Source organism: Mugil cephalus, chromosome 12, assembly GCF_022458985.1.
Source record: "Mugil cephalus isolate CIBA_MC_2020 chromosome 12, CIBA_Mcephalus_1.1, whole genome shotgun sequence".
NCBI lineage: Eukaryota > Metazoa > Chordata > Actinopteri > Mugiliformes > Mugilidae > Mugil > Mugil cephalus.
The window spans coordinates 12253985-12274135 of NC_061781.1; the positions used below are offsets into that span (position 1 = coordinate 12253985).

Genomic DNA, 20151 nt, shown 5'->3' on the forward strand with positions numbered 1-20151 from the left:
ATTTTAGAATTATTTTTTTCATTTTGACAACTTGTATTAACACATTGGACCTAAAACCACACTTTAACCATATAATCCAAGTAGGAAAAAGTTTGATATTTCACTGTGAAAACCAACCACTGTTGCAAACAACTAAGGTATTTATAAGTACTCCATTAAAATGAAGGTAATACATCACACATTTTTGTACAGCTATTTACATCCATTGACCAAACTATCAGATGTAACGATAAGTAATAATATCTAAAGCTCCTTTCTCTATCCCTTAGCAACCACTGTCACATCATTTCCTGATTGAGTCAATGGGCTGCATTTTTCCACCAACAGGACAGAGGGTTTCAAGGGGTGGCTTATAAGTCTAATTTTACTTGGCCTATCAACACAGTTTAAAAACCGGTATATAGTTTGAAGTTAGCGCTTTTTTACAAAAGTTGAAATGGAGATTCAGTGAGATTGCGTCTTGCTGCTACGTCGTCTTAAATTGGCCATGTGGTTTGGCACGTCCGTCCGTCAACTCCAAAAGGGCTAAAGCTCTTAATGTCCTCGCCCGATCTTATTTATCTATGCCCAGGTCAAAACTTAAACACTGGGGGCATCAAGCCTTCTCAGCTGCTGCACCCAGGCTCTGGAATAACCTCCTTACTGACATGCGTCTTATTATTATTTTAGTGCCCAGTAGTGTGGTGACATTATTTATTATTTATTTTATTATTTATTTTTAAAATCTTGTTTTATTCACTTGTTTCACCTGTGGGTTGTTGTAAAGTGCTTTATATAAAAAAATTACATTTACATTTACTTCTGGTTATCGTTTGCTTCAGTTAGATTATCATGGGCCTGCATAGGAAATTTAATGCTTCTTCCACTTCAAACAAAACAAAAAACATCACAGGGGGTTGTTCCTTTATTTATTCTTCTCTTGATGACTACTGGTTTTATTGTAGCATTAGTAGTTTTTTTATGTTGGTATTATTATTATTTGAAAGTGGGTTAATTATTGATTACTTGTCTAAGTTGAAGGGGTGGGACTAGTTTCTACTTCCTCCTACTCCTTTTTGAACATGCAAAGGACAAACTAGTTTGCCTCTTTGGTAGTTGATGTTTTTTTTAATGTTGTCTTTATTTTGTTATATGTTTAATTATTTGTTCATGTTCAAAATAAAAAATATATAACAGTAAATAAAAATGAAATCTTTAAATATGGGGGGGAGGGGTCAATTATTTTAATTAAAAAACAACAAAAAGAAAACTAAAAATAGTGAACAAGTATACATATACATATACATTTCCATTTCAATGTATTTATTCTCTTTATTCTGACTTTCATACAGTAACCAGCCCAGGAAGGATGAGTCTGAAGACGAAGAAAAAAGCTCGGTGAGTTGTGTACTCCAGACTGTTTGTATCTTGTTCATCTTTTCCATTTGACTGTAATGACGGAAGGAATAGCTCCACCCTGATTTCTTCACAAATCTCTGCAATTGGCTTTTTTGCATTTTGTATGATACTTGAAACTGGTACTCAAACACATCTTCATCAAAGATCCACTTATCTGGATCTTTGTTGTCGTTGTTGACATGGAAATGATGTGTGTGCTGTCTGAAGTCTGAACAACAAATCATAAACCTTAATTGTATTTACTGTAGTTTAGATTTGAAGAATTGCCATTTCAGACCAATTACATGTGAAAATATATAAAGTTATAAAACAAAAAAGCCTGAGCTTGTATCAGTATTAGCATATACAGTAAGTGCTGTGTAGGGTTATCTAGTAGTTCATTTTTATTTAAGGCAGTGTTTGACCTTATGAGCTTATACTGTGCATCATCCCTTATGAGACCTTGTACTAAACATTTGTATTACCCTCAAGTACACATCTGTACAAATATCTGCACATGAATTTAACCATTTGCAGCCTGTTGATAATAATTAGCCAACTTTGTAAGATTCAAAGTTCATACCATTTTATTGACCAGCATGATATTATCTATTTTCATAACAGGTATTATCTAATTTTACAGTCCAATATATGTGCTTAGTGGCTCTTTGTGCCTCTTTGGTAGCTTCATGTTGATTTGAATTTCATCCTCTCTAATCCTTCTGCTTTGTTTAGGACTTCCTTCGGGGCCACAGCACCACCCTTCATTGACTACCTGAAAGATATTCTACGTCGATATCCAGATGGAGGACAGATTTTAAAGGTTGGTATTATTTGCATCGAAAGCAGGTTATATAATATCTTCTTCTTTTTTTTTAATGACACACATGTCTAACAGTATTATTCTTTTTGTATGACTTGCGTTGTCAATAAACATGATGATTTATTCTTCCATATTCTGTCCTAAAAACAGGGAATTGACTAAGATAATTATTTTACTGTTAAAAGTGTATTATTTCTGCTGCTGAAGGCATAAAACAAAACATTAAGGATGTGTTACATTTAACAAACACAACAATACTGTATGGACCTATCCATGGAGTAAAGGTGGACAACGTCTGGTGCAATGAATTCTTTTTACGTAGGTACTATTAACACAAAACCAAACAAGTGAATTATGTGTGTGTTTGTTGTTGCTTCAGTGGCCACAACCTTTACGAGAGAAATATCATTGGTGTTGAAGGGTTAGGAATGTACAGTCAGTAGTCCTTATTCAACTGGGGGCCTGTTAAAGTCTAACTGCTTGTGTGTTCTTTTGCTGTTTGTGTGACAGTATTGTCCATGCTCAACATTTGATTTTATCTGGTATTCAAAAATCGTTTAAAAAAGGGAACTTGACTTGAAGACTGTGTGTGTTTTGGATGAACCATTACCTGGATGACGAACAACCACTCTGGCACAGTATATAAAATAGTGTAACAGTATATAAAATATAATGCAGTTCAATTTAAAACTATAAACTACATTAAGAAATAGACATGACAAATGGTTTAGCGTGGGTTAGCTGAGTGAGTCAGTTGTACAGTATGCTAAGGTTGGGTGCCTGCCCCTTATCTGTAGGGTGTGATAAACACTGGGTTTTATTTTTGTATAGATGTCTCACTAACCTACCCCCTTTATTGCTCCATTGCTGGACTTTCATCAAAGCTGTCCAAACGATTATGTTGCAGGTATAGATAGAGAAATCTAGTGCCACTCCCTGCCAGTTTGTGACCTGAAGCCCGTTTCACAAAGCAGGTTTAGTGAAAACTCTGAGTTTATTAACCCTGAAATTAGGGAAACCTTGAGTTTTCCGTTTCACAAAGGGAGGTAACTCAAACCAGAGAAAGCGGGGAAACTCTAGCCTGTTTCACAGAGAGAGGTAACTTAAGCTCTAGTCAGTTACCCGAGTAACAGACTCCATAAACCTAACCCAGTCAGGACCAGGTTTTAGTCAATGAACCTCGGGTTTCTCTCTGTCTCCACCCTCTTTCAGCCACACATAACATTTGATTTCCTCTTTTATTGTGGATCGTGGATGAAGGTGCAGCATTACTGCACAGAGAACTAAATATTAGTCAGGAGATGGTTATCAGACCGCGCATAGATGTTTTAGCATTTCCAGACAATTATTTTTTTTTGAGCAGTACCATCAGAATCTGGGGGGTGGACTCAGAGGATGAGCTCCCTCCAGGGATTCCCACAGCCACTGGCCTTCAATATTCTGACTAAGGACCAGCTCCTCTGCCTCCGTTAGAGGTGGCGGTGCTGGGCCACCACCTGTTTTACAGGCATCTGCCTTCTTTTTTTTGGCTGAGTAGAAGTCTGTGTTAGTTTAAACAGGCGTAATTATTTAACAGAACATGATATAGATGAGAAAACATTTATGTGTGTGAAAACAGCATTATGTTGGGGATAAAACAACTGCACAGTCCAGTTGCCGCTTAATATTTACTTTAAAGTGTAAAACTTGATCAAAATGAGGTACCTCCATGCCGAGGTCTTACCTGTTTGAACAATGTTTTTATATTTTATCTTAAGCTGCTGCCAAGTGCGCTTCTCCCCCGCGGGATTGCACCTATGAAATAAATGAAGAGGTTACCATTCAAGCAGTTTTCCCCACTAATATTATTTAGATATATACATTTATACATTTAAACTTACGCACTGACCCGAGCAGCGATGTTCTCCCACGTCGTTTCCCTCTCTTTTGCAGTCACAGCGGTGTTGCACTTCTTTTTAAAAATGTGTTGAAACTCGCCGTATTAGCGCATTAGGATTTCCACTTCATAGCCCTCTGCCTCCCCGTTGCCACGGTGAATCGTCAAATCGGGGCTCCATTGATGCTGGCGTTTTATAGTTGTGGCGCATGCGCTTAACTCCGGATGAAACTACTCCGAGTTGATTAAACCACCTCAAATCAGCTGTTCTGGAACTGGAAACTCAGTTTTCTAACTCAGAGAAGATCAACTCAGAGTTTAGGATCAGACTCAGAGTTTGTTGAACCTGCTTTGTGAAACGAACCCCTGGAATAACCTAGAGAAGAATCAAAATGCTGACGGATCTCTGTCCCTATGCTAAAATTGTAATTGTCCTTGGGCACATTTATTGGTTTTGTTCTTCAGGTTAATTCTTTTATTATTGTACACATGTACTTTTGTGTTGTTTTTATTGTCAGTTTCTTGGTGCTTAGTAGAGGTTTCTTAGTGCAGTATAAAGTTGTTGTTATTGCTACAATAGATATACAACCAAAACAAAATATATACAGAGCAAAATCAAAGCCATAATGTAATAAATGTGTTGAAAGGTTTGGTGTGTGTGTGTGTGTGTGTGTGTGTGTGTGTGTGTGTGTGTGTGTGTGTGTGTGTATGTGTGTATGTGTGTGTGTGTGTGTGTGTGAGTGTGTGTGTGCTGATGGAGGCAACAGCTCAGTAAGGGAAAGAGCTGCTCTTCAGTCCGTAATGTTTAATCCACCCAGTCCCAGTATATCTGGTTCTCAGCAGTGAAGCTGGATCACAGTGGCAGGAAGCTTGCTATGACGTGTCATAACTGCTTGTGTCAGTGGATGCACACGTTCTGCTAGTCTCTGTTAATGGCTGTCATCTCCATTTGTCAACAGGAATTGATTCAAAATGCAGATGATGCTCAAGCCACGGACGTGGTTTTCATACATGATGAAAGAAGCTACGGGACTGAGAGTCTTTGGACTGAGGAACTGGGAAAATACCAAGGTAATGATAATGTTTAGTGGATAACGACGTTATTTTTTTCAACTAATGTTATTCATGTCTTTGTTTTCCAAAAATGATAAACTGAGCAAATAGAATGTATCTCATGTTCATAGTAAAAAAAGTTGTCAAAATACCAATTCAACATTTTATATGGAGAGATTCTGGGAGAAATTCCCATATGTCTATTGATTCTGTTTCCAGCCTCATTTTTATCTTACAACATACCTGATACCTGAGTCACTTATCTTCAAAATACTTTATTTTGTTTTTTCAAAGGTCCGGCTCTCTATGCCTACAACAACGCAGCGTTCACTGATGACGACTGGAAAGGGATTCAGAGTGCAGGAAGGAGCATCAAACGCAATGACCCAAACAAAGTTGGGAGATTTGGAATCGGCTTCAACTCTGTTTACCACACAACAGGTGAAACCATGTATACCAACCACATACACATCTACTGTATAATAGTGTTAAATTATCATTCTTTGGTAACATGTACAATAAAAATTAATCAGACAGTACTTGATTTTCATCCACAGATGTGCCAAGTATATTCAGTTCAGGACACCTTGGGTTTCTGGACCCCCAAGAAAAGACATTTGGAGAAGGAAAAGGAGGGTTCCTGTGGTCTTTGGATGATGACGAACACCAAGAAGTTCTAATGAACATGCTTGACCAGTTCCAACCCTTTCGAGATATTGTTTCGCTTGTAAGCGAACAAGAATGGTCAAAGGTTGTCATGGAGGATCAGAAATTTGACGGGACCATTTTCAGATTCCCATTACGCAAAGAAACATCAGAAATTTCAGATAATCTTTATGACTCAGATAGGGTGGTTGAACTTTTTGACAGCTTCATTGCAGATGCAGACTTAAGCCTCCTCTTCTTGAAAAACGTGATATCTGTGTCCTTATTACATGTTAATGTAGATGGCATTGTCACCACCAGACTTGAAGTGAAATCCTCAGTCTGCACAGAAGTGGTTCTGGAGTCAGAAGATGAGTCAGTTATCGAGAGTGAGACACGATTCAAAGTGATAACTCTCAATTCAGAAAACCACAAAGAAACAAAATGGCTTGTGACAACGTGTACCATGAAAGAGGGCAAAGTGGAGGAGCTTGATTCTCTTGCAGAAAAGTTGAGCTTTTTACCTCGAGTTGACTTGGCATTTGCTTGTGGTGAGAAGAGAGACTGTAGTGAGAGTAGACTGAGCTGCTTCCTTCCCCTCCCAAACAATGACTCCAACAAGACAGGTCTGCCAGTTTATGTCAATGCATGCTTTGGCCTCACAGACAATAGAAGACAAATCAAGTGGCAAGAGGAGGATCAGAAACATGATGACCACGCTCTGTGGAATGAATTGTTGATGAAGGAAGTGCTCCCTCACGCATACATCATGATCATTAAAGATGCCATCCAACTTGCCAAAGAATCTATCTTCCCAGTATCTTCCGTGTACAATCTGTGGCCAGACATCGCCCAGGTACAACACAAGGACAAATGGTATGATGTTGCTCTGGATGTTTTTCGTCATGTATTCACACAGAATGTGGCCATCCTGTCCCTTGCCAAAAATGAAAGACAATTCATCACTCCAGCAGAAGCCGTGTTCCCCTGTAATGATCCAACAAGCATTGACATACTGTCTGTCATTGAAAGGACTTTGGTTTCCTGTGGAGAAAATCTTGTGACTCTACCAGCCAGTGCTACAAGGGCTATAAATGAAGCCTATCCATATCCAGATACGTTAACATATGTGACGCCAACATTCTTCAGGAACATTCTCCACAGCACTGGAGTACATGACTTGAGCAAAGATGACAAACTCTGTCTTTTAGAGTACATTTTGAGTGATAGAAAATATGAAGAACTCAAGGGCCTTCAGCTGCTTCCGCTCAGTGATGGTTCTTTCATATCTTTCACAAACAGAGAGGAGGACACTGCTTTAATTGACAGCATGGAATTTCCAAGGTAGGGTTTAATTTATCTGTTGTGTGACTATTACCTGATCACGAGAATTAAAGAAAACGACTTATATAGGTGCCAAATTGTCAGTGGTTGTCTTTTGTGGAATGTGTTAATGAATGAACTTATCTTTGCTGCAGAATATTGCTGCCAAACTGTAAACACCTCTTCATCCCACATGATCTCAGTTCAGCCTGTAGTACCCATCTGAAACAACTGGCCAGCAAAAGTAGGTCATGGTCAATTTCAAGGTTATTTGCATGTGCCATATGCAAGTGTAGACACTATGAACACATATTTTATTTTTTTAAATCCCAAATATCTGTTCTTTTAGATTTATTCATGGTCATGAACATTGACGCAGACCACGTGGCTGAATACACAAGAAGGCATATGCCCCAGGACTGGAAGCAGATGGGGACGGCGTTTGTTACATGGGACATCGGCAACAGTCAGCATCCACCATTGGACTGGATTCAAGAGTTCTGGAAGTTTCTCAACACTCACTTCAGTGAGTTAAGTCGTTTCACTGAATTACCTTTAATACCAGTCAGACCTCTGTCCGTCAGTCAGCCTGTAATTCTAGCAAAGCTACAACACAACACAACCATGATTTTTCAGAAAAACAAGCAGGTTAGTTTACCAGACCAAATAGCCCAGCTGGTGACCAGAGTTGGTGGCACAGTAGTGAGAGGAAACCAGTGGCTCAAGCACCAAGACCTTGACTCCTATGTACTGTGTCCATCTCCAAGGAGTGTCATGGTGGTCTTGATGAATTTAGATACTCAGCATCTCATCAGAGAACTCAAAACTGTGTCTGAGAGAGCAAGAGAGGAACTGAAAGATTACCTCTCTTACTTGGATTCACTCTCAGGCCGAGAGAAAGATTTGCTCTCAAAGTTGCCTCTGTTTCAAACCATGAAAGGATTCTGTGTTGCAGCTGAATCCAAAAAAGCTGTGCTTCTGACATCTGCCCTGACAATACCAAAAGATCTCCCTATGCCTGATTCAGTCATCCAGTGTGCAACTGAGGCAGATCGCAGGTTGTTACAGCTGCTAAAAGTTAGTCTCTTGGACACAGCAGCAGCTGCCAATGTTCTCATTGACTGTATTGAGATGGGGGCTTGCAGCACTGAAGACACTCAGAAAATAATGATTTGGATTTTACAGCATGGTAATATCCTTTTCTCTCAAAATCAGACTGTGAAATGCAGATGCAAGGACTTGAGTTTCATCGAAATGAACGGAGAGCTGAAAAAGACCTCAAGCTTTTTTGATCCAAGAATTCAAAGTTTTCAAGTCATATTTGAGTCAGACTTCTTCCCCCCATCTTTATACACTCAGACACAGCGGATGCTAGAAAGCCTAACTGAACTTGGATTAATAAATAAAGAAGCGGATATGTCACCTGAGTACTTGTTGCATGCTGCCACACTTATTGAGAAACTGCATGGGGACTCTGAAACCGAGGCTCTCAAAAGAGCTCAGGTTCTCTTGGAGATGTTGGATGATAATAATCTACTGTCTAAGTTTTCTCGTAAGCAGCTTCAACACCTTAAAATGCTAAAATGGCTACCATGTGATCAACCCGATAAGGACAAAAGTCAATTCAGTAATGAATCTCAGAAAAGGCGTTTCTTCTGCCCAGACGAAGTAAGACATTCTGTGTATGAGGACATTGTTGGACATGTAATGCCTCTGGTTGGAAAGCTCACTGACAGAGTAAGCATCAAACTTGACTTCAAACGTCTACCTCCGCCTGAAAAAGTGATTGAGAATTTGACATTCTTGACATCAAAAGCAGAAGAAATGACTGATCCTGATACAAATGTGGATTTCAAAAGAAAGTTGCACAGCATTTACAAACACATGCAAGAAAACATCTCTGCATTTGAAGCAGTGATGAACAATGAGGCACGCTGGCTGTGGGCACACAACCAATTCGTTTCACCACAGGATCTGCTTCTTCACTATCCACGTGATCTGGATCTGAGTTCTTACGTTGGGAAAGTGCCAAAAGAATTTTTGCCATACAAGACGTTGCTCCAAAGGTTTGGCCTGAGATCATTTCTTTCAAATGAAGAAATTGTTGGCATTCTTCACACTATCCAACTATCAATTGAAGCAAGGCAAGAGCCATTTGCTAGTTCCTCTGAGGTAAAAGTGTCAATAGAAATTCTCAACTGGTTGTGGAGAGAGAAGGAGACCGTTGAGGATGACATCCCAGTGCCTGTCATCATAGAGGGAGAAAGATTTACCCTTAAACCATGTTCAACAGCAGTCTTCTGTGATGTAAGCAAAAATGGGCTGAAAGAATTCCAATATAGGCCAGAAGAAATTTATGTAACTCATGACGAAATCCTAAAAGCAACTGCTGAATGGCTGAATATTCGATTTCTCAGCACCTACATCCTCGATCCAGAGCTAGTGGGGATTGAACAGTGTGGACAATCTGAACCAATAACAATAAGGATAAAAAACATTCTGAAAGAGTATGATGAAGAAAGTGACATCTTCAAAGAGCTCATTCAAAACGCAGAGGATGCTGGGGCAGATGTCTGTAAATTCTTGGTGGATTTAAGAGTACACAGAGATGCCCCTGAAAGTCTCATTGACCCTGACATGGCTCTTTGTCAGGGTCCTTGTCTTTGGGCTTTTAATAATGAGCAGTTCACAGCTGAGGATTGGGCAGATATTGTCAGAGTCGGCGCTGCCTCAAAAGAAACCAAAGTAGAGAAAATTGGAAAGTTTGGACTTGGATTTAATACTGTGTATCATTTAACAGATGTCCCCTCCATCCTCAGTGGCAACCATCTTCTCATACTGGATCCGAATGTTACTCACCTTAAAAAGCACATCAAAAACAAAACTAATCCTGGAATCAAGCTGGACCTCTCCCAACAGCGACTCTTTCTTTGGTTTCCTGGCCAGTTTGGACCATATGAAGGAATTTTTGACTGCAATTTCACTAGTCAAAGTCATGAATCTTATCGGGGCACTCTGATCAAGCTACCTTTCCGAACTGAAGAAGAGGCTCTCAAGTCAGAAATAAGCCAAAGGGTGCATCACACACGTGATACCATTGCTTTTCAACACCATTTTACTGAGAATTCACAAACTCACCTCCTTTTTCTGAAGAAAATAAACACATTATCCCTTCAAAATATCTCAAATGGTGCATCAACTCCACCAAGAAATGATGAAATAGAAACTGTCCTCACTGTCTCTAAAACTATTGTGAGCACAATGATGGTTACTGATGAAACCAATGTGTCAAAGCAGTGTCAAGCTGAAAAATCACTGATGACACTTGATGGTAAATGCAAGAAGATAATCAATTGCTGCACAATCAACATTGTCCAAATAACCAGTGAGCAGTCTGGAGTAACAGAAGTCCAATCTTGGCTCCTGTACAACTGCTTTGGGACAGATCAGTCGTTGAAAATGGCCCTTGAAGAAAACAGCCATGCCAAGTTTTCTTTACCGATTGGTGGGATTGCTGTGCCCTTGCAAAATAATCCAGAGACTGGAAAACTGGCCTCATTACAAACACATCTTGTTGGACAAGTGTTTTGCTTCCTCCCTCTTCCTATTCACACAGGTCTTCCAGTCAATGTAAATGGAACATTTGCTGTGACAAGCAACCGAAAAGGTCTGTGGGAAAGTGGAGTGAAAAATAACTGGAACAAAGCACTCCTCCAGGATCCTGTAGTGACCGCATATGTTACTGCACTCTTGGCACTAAAAGAAATGTCTGAAGACAAACAGCTGGAGACCTACAGTTATCATACATTTTGGCCTGACAGGGAGAAAGTGAGTGAAACTTTCAAGCCACTGGTGGATGCATTTTACGTTGCCATTGCTCAACAGTCCACTGGCCCAGAACTCTTTAGTAATGGAGAAAGCTGGTGCTCAATGAACAATGCCATATTTTTACATGAGACCATTGACGAGAATGAAGACATCAGTGCCCTTGCAGCACAGGTATGCAAGAAATATGCAGAAGAATCCAAACATGTTGTTCCACTTCCACTGTGGGTGAGAAACAACTTCAAGCTGGCAGGCCTGGGTGAGGTTTTACAAAACAGGACCTGGAACTGGGAGACGTTTTACAGAGAAGCAGTGTTCAATAATCTTAGTACCATGGACCCCCAGAGTAGAAATACTCTTGTGCTGCATGCTATTGACCTTCACATCACAGAAATTGACAATCTGTTGGTCCGCTATCCATGCATACCAACAAAAGATGGACAGCTGCAATACATCCGGAAACTAGTGAATCCATCAGGGAAGGTGGCTTGTCTTTTCGAACCAGGCGAGGGACGCTTGCTTGGTGGGACAGAGAATGACTTTTGTGCTCCCAGAAAAATTCAACGCTTATTGGAACTTGGAATGACAAATGATCATCTCCCACTGGATGACATCACAGAGAAAGCAAGAACAATAACTAAAACCTGGAATACCAACAAAGAGAAAGCATATGTGCATTTGAAGTGCCTACTTGAGCTTATGATGTATCACATGCTTGAGACAGATTCTTGTCACTGGGAAACACTGAGGATGACTGCATTTCTCCCAGCATTTCCCCCTGGTAATACAAATAAGGACGGAAATGTAACACTTAAAATGCCCACTGAAGTTTTTAGTGACAAATGCTCCCTACTCGTTAACATGACACAACCTGTGCTGGATCACCTCAGTCTGAAAATACACAACACTGATCCACTCCTGCAAGTTTTGGGGGTTCAGAGCAGTCCAGAGCCGAGGACGGTGATTTGCCAGCTGCAAGAAGCATCTAAGCAATCTCAATCCACTGACAGATCCATGCTTCACAACATAGCAAATGAATGCTATAAGTTTCTAGATGAGTGGGTCAGTGATTCTGGGAATGCCACTTTGATTTCACGGTGGGCGCGTTCTTACCCATTTATCTTTGTTGGCAATACATTTGTAAATGTCAACCATGTAGCTGAAAATGAGCAGTATGAAGCAAAGCCCTATCTCCATGTACTTCCACCTGCCTTTACTGGGTACAGGAATCTCTGGAAATGTGCAGGTGTTACAAAGAAATTTACAGTCCTTCAGTTTCAAAGAGTGCTTCAAGAACTGCACACTAAACATGGAAGCAAGCCTCTGCCACAAACAGATCTATCAATTTGCCTCACAATTTTAAACAATGGGATTTATGAAGCCAAAGAGGAAACAACTGGTGACTGGCTGATACCCAATGAGCAAGGGGTCTTACAACCTGCAACTGAGCTGTTTTACAATGACAGCCCATGGATGCCGGTCACTAAAGGAATCACACTGTGTCACAAAAATATCCCACGTCCAATGGCTCGCCACTTTGGAATCAAAACAACCAGACATCATAGTCTGGAAAACTGTGTAGCTGAAAACATTTCACCGTTTGCTTTTCAGTTTGAACAGAAGGAACAACTCAGTGGTAGAATAAAAAACATAATTTCAGCTTATCCATCAAAGAAAGATATCCTGAAAGAGTTAATCCAAAATGCAGATGATGCAGAGGCAACAGAAATTCACTTTGTTTGGGACAAACGAGAGCATGGAAAAGAAAAAACATTTGGGACGAGATGGAACCCCCTGCAAGGTCCAGCACTATGTGTGTTCAACAATAAAGTATTTTCTGATGCCGACTTGAACGGCATTCAACAGCTTGGAGAAGGAGGAAAACACAAGTCTCCAGGGAAGATAGGAAAATATGGAGTTGGATTCAACTCTGTTTACCATCTGACTGATTGCCCTTCAATACTCACTGGTGATCAAATCCTGTGCATTTCTGACCCCAATCAAAGATACATTGATTGTCATTCAGACAAACCACCACCTGGGATTGGCTATAACCTAGATGATCAACTTAAGACAATGTACATAGATGTCTACAATTCCTTTCTTCCAGACATTTTTTCTCTTAAAGAGGGCACCATGTTCAGATTACCCCTGAGGACGGGCACCAATGCAAACAGCTCCAAAATATCAAAACAAGGAGTGACTGACCGTGACATGAAAGAGCTGTGCTCTGCCCTGTCTGAAGATCCAGAAGGACTGATTCTGTTTCTAAAAAACATTTGCAAAATAAAAGTCCATGAAATCGATGAACGATCAGGAAAACTTAAAACCATCTATGAGGTGGAAAAAAGTCTTCCACGGGAGAGCAAGGAAGAAAAAGATGGTTTTATACGATGTCTACAAAATGCACTACAATGTGGCATGCTGGTAACCCCAAAAAAGATTTTTTATGAAACCACGACTTCCACTTCAGATAAAACAAAAAGTGAATGGATTGTTGCAGAACAGTTCGGCTCAGATGATGATGTACAAAAACTCTCAAACAAACTTCCCCAAGCAGCACTAGCAGCACGTGTTAGCATTAAGAAATCCAGCAACTTGGATATGGATTTTAACGGAGAAGCCTTTTGTTCTCTTCCTTTGCCAGGACATACTGGACTGCCAGTACACGTCAATGGAAACTTTGAGGTGGATTCTGCAAGGAGAAGCCTTTGGAAGGAAGATGGCCAAAGTCTGAAATCAAACTGGAATGAATCTTTGAAAAAGAACATCATTGCTCCACTCTACGCAGATCTGCTTCATTACATCAGTCGTAACACTGCAGTCAAGAAAGTTCCTTTAACAAGTATTGAATCATGTTTCAGTCACTACTTGTATTTTTGGCCAACTGTTTCCCAAGATGTTGGTCAGGAATGGCATGAAATGATACATGAGGTGTACAAAGCAATTAAAGCAAAATGGCTTGATGTGATCCCAGTGATGAGGAGCTCTACACGTACAACAGCAGGTCGAGAGTTTAAAGAGTACTCAGTTGACTGGTGCAACATCAGTGAAACAGAAACAACCGAGGCACTGTATTTGACAGATGAAGCTAGTTTTAAAATAAATCCAATTTTGGAAGACCTTGGAATGAAACTGGTTCCTGTTTCTTCAAAAATGCGCAGAATTTGGACTAGTTTCAAATCTGCTGGCATTGAACTAAAAACTGTCAACCCCACTGCAGTACAGTGCTTCCTAAGAGCAAAACCTCTCAATGATCCAAACCAAACACATGAAGATCTACCCTTGCCTGTAACTGAAACTCTGATCAGAGATGAAACTAGATGTTCAACGCTCTTGAGTTTTTGCTTAAAAGGAAACGCAATTAAACACAGTTCTGGATTACTGGATGGGCTTCCACTTCTTCTAACAAGAAATAAAGTTTTGACAGTATTTAACTCCCAATCTCCCAAGCTAATATCGAGATATGACAATCTGTTCCTTGGCTATGAAGACCATTTTGCAGATTATCAGACAAACTACAGTCACATTGCACTTCTACTAACATGTAACGTTGTCCAAAACTTGACACTTCCTTGTGCAGTGAAGTTTTTGAAGCCATTAGTTCACAGTCTTCTTAAGAACTGTGAAGTTGATCCACAAAATGGTCTTCATGTCCCAAATGAGACAATGTTGAAGTGGTTGAAATTACTTTGGATGTTCTTAACAAGTCAAATCACATCTCAAACACCAGATAAAGAAATGCTGACATTAAGTGATGTGAGGAAGCTCCTCAGTGACTGCTGCATTGTTCCTGTTGTGTGTCCAAGATTAAACAACAAGAATTTCCTGCAACCAATGAAAAACATGCCAAGTGTGATTCAGTTTGCCTCAGAAAAAGACATTTCAAGCATCCTCTTTAAACTTGGTTTTATGAAGCTTGATACTGTATTCTTCTCTAAGATAGACCAACAGACAAGTTTCCTTCTACATGGCGAACTTATGGATGTGAATGATAAAAGCTCAGTGTTGGACCAGGTCTACAACATTAAGCACTCAGAGTTTTCCCAGCTCACAAGTGATGAGATGAAATGTTTTCAGACCTTTGTCCAGTCTGGCATATCAAAATTCAATGACAATAATCAAGATTATAAGAAGAAGCTTAAATCCTTACCAATATTTGAAACCATACATGGAGACCGAGTAAGGATTGATGGACCTAAAGAAGTATTTGTCCTCAACCTTGCTTATACACTGAGATTTCCAGATTTGTTTACGTTGCCACAGAGTGGCAGCATTTTTCTCAGAAACCACCCAGAGAATCTAACTCTGGCAGAAAAACTGGACATTAAAATTCTAAATGATTTGGAGCACTTCATGATGTTCATTTTGCCTACTGTGCACAGACTCACAGAGAGACAAACTCTTGACTGTCTCAAGATGTTGCTGACACTGCAACATGTTGATGACTTCGCTCAACACAAGGAAGAAATCCTCTCCTCAATGAAGACAGTGAAACTGATTTGCAATGATCAAGGTAGTTTGGAGCCTGCATCATACTACTTTGATGACAGTGTTGAGCTTTACAAGATCATGTTGCCCCAAGAAAGATTTGTCCCTCAGACATTTTGGACTGAGTTGTCTGAGGGAAGTGAACATACAGCCAGACAAGCAAAGGTGCTGGTCAAAAAACTTGGAATGAAGCATGTTGTGTCAAAAGATGAAATAAAACAATTTGCCCATCAGCTGGAATCGGACGCAAAGAGAAGCAGTAATCCTAAAGAGCTGAAGAAGAAATCATCATTACTTTTCAAGGTGGCATTGTCTAAAGTAAACGAAGACATAAACAAGGGGAACAAAGAGAAGCATTTCCTGGAAAGCATAGCTGACATCAAGTTCATTTTTCCAGTGACGATTCGAAAAGAACTATGTGACTATCACCAACCATTTGCTTCAGAAATAACTACTGTAACAGTCAGAGGATCTTTGATCGAAAGGGATCCTCATCATCAAGACTTGATTTGGTCTTCAATGCCAATTATACAGCTACCAAATGTGTCTATAAAGGTCCTGGAGAGGATGAAAGCAGCAGGAGCTCTTGAACAACCACCTCCACACTGTGTAACCAGTAACCTCAAAAACATCTGTCAATCACTGTGTAAAACTGAGCAGATGAAAGAAACCCGTGCTAATGTGTTTCGAAGATCGTATGCCTACCTGCAGGCACATGGTTTCCAAAGAAAACAACTCGCTGGTCTTCCTGTTGTATTGGTTGAAAAAGACACACAACTTGTGAAGGCTGAAGTTGTGACTCTCATACTCTCAAATGATCTTGACTTCAGACCGTATTTGTACAAACTTTCTCCAAAACATGTCCTGTTTGCAGATTTCTTCAGGAAAATTGGAGTGAAGAATGAAGCCACTGCAGTGCAGTACAGTAACGTTCTGGCAGCAGTTTATGCTGATTCCTGTGATAAAGTGCAGTTAAACCCAAACCAGCTGAAAACTGTAAAACGAGCTGTTGAGCAGCTGTTTCAATTAATCACAGCTGAAGGAAACCTGACACTTGCTCACGATGTTGAGACTTTGTATCTTCCTGCAGTAGATGGTAAATTACACCCATCTCACACACTCTATTACAATGACACAGTGTTTGAGATCAAAAGGTTAGAAGATGCACTGCTGGAGAAAAACATCTTGTTGCTTGAGAAACTCAGTGAATGTTATTTGGGCAGAAACATATATGAGCATCATCGGCTGCTGCAATTGTTACCTCAGAAATTTCAGCCTAAAATGTTGTCTCAGTTCACTGAGGAAAAACTAATGGATTCAGAGATGCAGCTTTGTGAGACTGGATGTGATTTTAGTGGATGGTTTGAAAGACATCTTTCTTCACCAGCATTTAGACATGGACTGATCTGTCTTATCAAGGAACAGTCTCAGGGCGAAATAACAGAAGAAGAAGCTACTAACATGTGTGAGGAGACTTTTGGCAGTATTCAGATTGTCTGCTGTGAAACACTGGAAACCATGCTGTGGCTAGATAAACAGCCACTACACAACACTGCCAGTGAAACTAGTGTCTTTGTAAAACCAGGGCATCAAGGATGCATCTTTTACCTAAAGCACAATGATGGCCAGGACCCCAAAGTGATAACAGAAGTAAATGTAGTGTTGACAAAGGAGATAAATGCTCTGTTAGGAAACAGAATCGCATCTCACCTCCAAGTGGTTGGGGTACTTCTTATGTGCAATAACTTGCAAGAGATTCAGAAAGCTCTGGCTAACCACGGAATCCGTGACAGTGCTAAAACTGAAATCTTCAATCTTGATCCACCTGCCCCTGGGATGGATGTTCCAGAGGACTGGTATGATTCCTTAGACATGAGCATTCTCAACAACTTTGAAGAGGGGGAATATGTTGGCTACAGCACTAACAACAAGTACATCTACGCAATTATTGTTGAACTTACTGGGCATGCTCAACAATGTTCACGTCGTTACAAAATAGAAATCGGAGAAGATGAGCCGATTGAAGTCAGTAGTCTGGACCTGTATCAGTTTAAACGAGAAAAGAAGCTAAAACCAGAAGGGAGGACTTGTACATCTGTTGAAGCATCTTGCATGGAGGTGGAGCTATTAGCAGGACCTGTGCCACATTCTTCCCAACCATCTACAAGTTCCTTACCAGCATCTGTTGATGAAGCTAAAAGGGAAATTGACAGATGTTTGGCAGAGGCATGGACTCTTCCAGTGGAGGAGAGGAACAAAGCCATCAGGCGACTCTACCTTAGATGGCATCCTGACAAAAATCCTGACTGCCAATTTCTTGCCGCTGAGGCATTCAAATATTTGCAGAATAAAATTGATGAGCTCAGTCAGGGAAAAATCAAGGCCAAAACTTCAGGCACATCCTATTCAAGCGAATACTCAGATTTCAGAGACTTCTACCAGCAATGGAATCAGGAGGCCAGGCATCACAGAACAGGTCGGGAGAGATTCTTCAGAGGCAACCACTCTTACAACTTTTGGACCCATAATGCAAATGTCCCGAGGCCCAACAGAGAGGAGGCCCAGCGCTGGTGTAGACAGGCTCGCTGTGATCTCAATGCAGCTTACAAAGACAATGATGGGGAGAGCACAGAGTGGTGTCTGTTTAAAGTCCATCAAGCAGTAGAAAAGTCTCTCGTTGCTGCAGAATACAAGCGAAATGGAAAACACCCTTCCAGCAGCTCAATTTCTGCCGCTGCTGCACAGGTTTCCGGCTACAACCCCAAACTGAGAGATCTGCCTCAAATTGTGGAAAAACTGAGGAGTCTGGGAGTGGACGCCAAAAAGACTCAATATCCCAACTGCCATCCATTTCCTCACATTCCCAACGGCCAGTTCAAATCGGAGAATGAAATGTTGGCCATGAACCTGGCGTCTGAGCTGCTCAGTAAAGTGGAAGCCTATGTGAATTAGAGATTCAAGGCAGTCAGACATGTCATGACTTTGTTATTTTTACTATACTTTTTACTATTTTACTACAATATAATCACCATTTTAAGCAGCGTAATAACTGTTTTCTCCATTTTTTTTTTTTTAAATACAGCTTTATTACTATTTCATTTTTATTTTTTACTTTCAGTTTGGTTGTTGCAGTTTTTATTGTTTAAAAATGTTTTTTGTTGGATTAGTTTCATTAATATTTTAAACTCTTTTCATTATTCTTATAATATTTCTCTGTGGAAAGATGTTTAAGATGAATACAAATACATGACAATAGAGTCACAATCTCACATCCTCCTGCGTTGTATTGACAATATTTTTAAGTCTATTAATGTCTACTGTTTTATTGTTTTTTCAGTTAACTAAACAATTTTTTTCCACTATTTTTTAGATCTTAGTTTAATAAGTACTGTGTTGTATTATCATTTGTTATTGATTATAAAGCCTCTCTCTTCTTATAGTCACTGCATGAATATATTCTGAAAGTGTGTGTATCATTTTAAACCTTCATCAATCTATTCATCATTGCTTATAAATGAAGGAATAAAGCCACTGTATGAAAATGTTAAAATGCAAGGGTCTATGTTTTTTATTATTATTATTATTTTGCTGTAAACATTTATTACTGATTATTTTCAGTTTTGTTTCAGTAAGTTTTCAAAGAGGCTTTTCTTGGTTTAATTTTTTAATGTTATTTCATTTAACTAAAATGTTTTTTTCTTTCCTTCCTTTCTATTTTTTAATACGTATATTGATGTGACACTGTGCTATGTATGTTATTGTTTAATATGTATCTTTGAGGGGAAACTAGTCACTGCAAGAATATGTTCTGAAAACACAAGTATTGTTTTAAACCTTATGTGCCTTACCAATATGATGATGGATGAATTTGAACAGAGAGTGAAAAAATTCCTCTTTGAACACTGTCTGAATTTATGAAAATATCAGAGTTGTTTTCTTTTTTGTATGTTTTGCAACACTGTTAACATTTACTACCATTCACGGAAAACCAATATAGTCACTGTACGATATTGTCACAGTGTGTTATACCTTGAAATTACATATCAATATAATCACATTTTTTTATTAGTTGTATTACTCTTACAAAATAAAGATATGTAAAATTAAAATAAACCATTGATATTTCCCAAAAATAACATAAGATGTGCCTTGGTGTCGTTCATGCAGCGTTCCCAGATTTTTGGCTTTTTATTAAGTTTTATTATTCTGTTTTAATTCATATTATATAGATTATATTTTTAGTCATATTAACCAGGCAACCTATCACTTTCTATGACTTTCTATGAGACAATCTTCATAATTATTATTATCTAAAGGTTTGATGAAAACCGTCACAGTTACAGCTGTTATTAATATCGTATAATACTGAAAAGGTTTGGCACTTGGGTGATTATAGTTATTTTTGAACACAGTGGCCCCTCCCCTCAAACCCAAAGACCCCCACTAACAACTTTCTGTTGTCAGACACCACGGGACACCCTCAGGAGGACCATGTCCATCCTCTGATGAGTCTCGGCTGTTTTGGAGACACAACAGAGGCCTACACAACATTAGAAAAGAATATGCCCAGTATTCTTATGTTCGTTCAACGCCTGTGCATGGGAGACAGGAGTGAACAATGTGACCTCCAGTATAACACAGATCTTTACTGTGTGTTCTTTCTGTGCGGTAAGCCCATCTGCAGATGTTGAATTAAACACAGAAAGACCAGAGTGCTCTGTTTTCTTAATTTCTACCA

General features: G+C 39.6%; 1 protein-coding gene and 1 long non-coding RNA gene across 2 annotated transcripts in view; one reads left to right on the top strand and one right to left on the bottom strand.

Moving 5' to 3' along the window:
• The window catches only part of LOC125017715, a 37692-nt gene that overhangs the window by 16739 nt on the left and 802 nt on the right, over positions 1-20151 (bottom strand). The window lies entirely within an intron of this gene.
• si:dkeyp-118h9.7 (sacsin) lies at positions 1343-19339 on the top strand. The gene is made up of 7 exons (XM_047601161.1): positions 1343-1377; positions 2113-2200; positions 5036-5147; positions 5424-5570; positions 5687-7118; positions 7253-7341; positions 7447-19339. Exons 1-7 carry the CDS (start codon positions 1349-1351, stop codon positions 18363-18365), a joined length of 12816 nt encoding a protein of 4271 aa, XP_047457117.1. The 5' UTR covers positions 1343-1348; the 3' UTR covers positions 18366-19339.

Bases quoted from the DNA above. Each gene is read 5' to 3' on its own strand.
- si:dkeyp-118h9.7 (XM_047601161.1), top strand. From the start codon at position 1,349: ATGAGTCTGAAGACGAAGAAAAAAGCTCG. The intron at 1,378-2,112 runs GTGAGTTGTGTA...TGCTTTGTTTAG, and splicing joins AAGACGAAGAAAAAAGCTCG to GACTTCCTTCGGGGCCACAG. The intron at 7,119-7,252 runs GTAGGGTTTAAT...TCTTTGCTGCAG, and splicing joins GACAGCATGGAATTTCCAAG to AATATTGCTGCCAAACTGTA.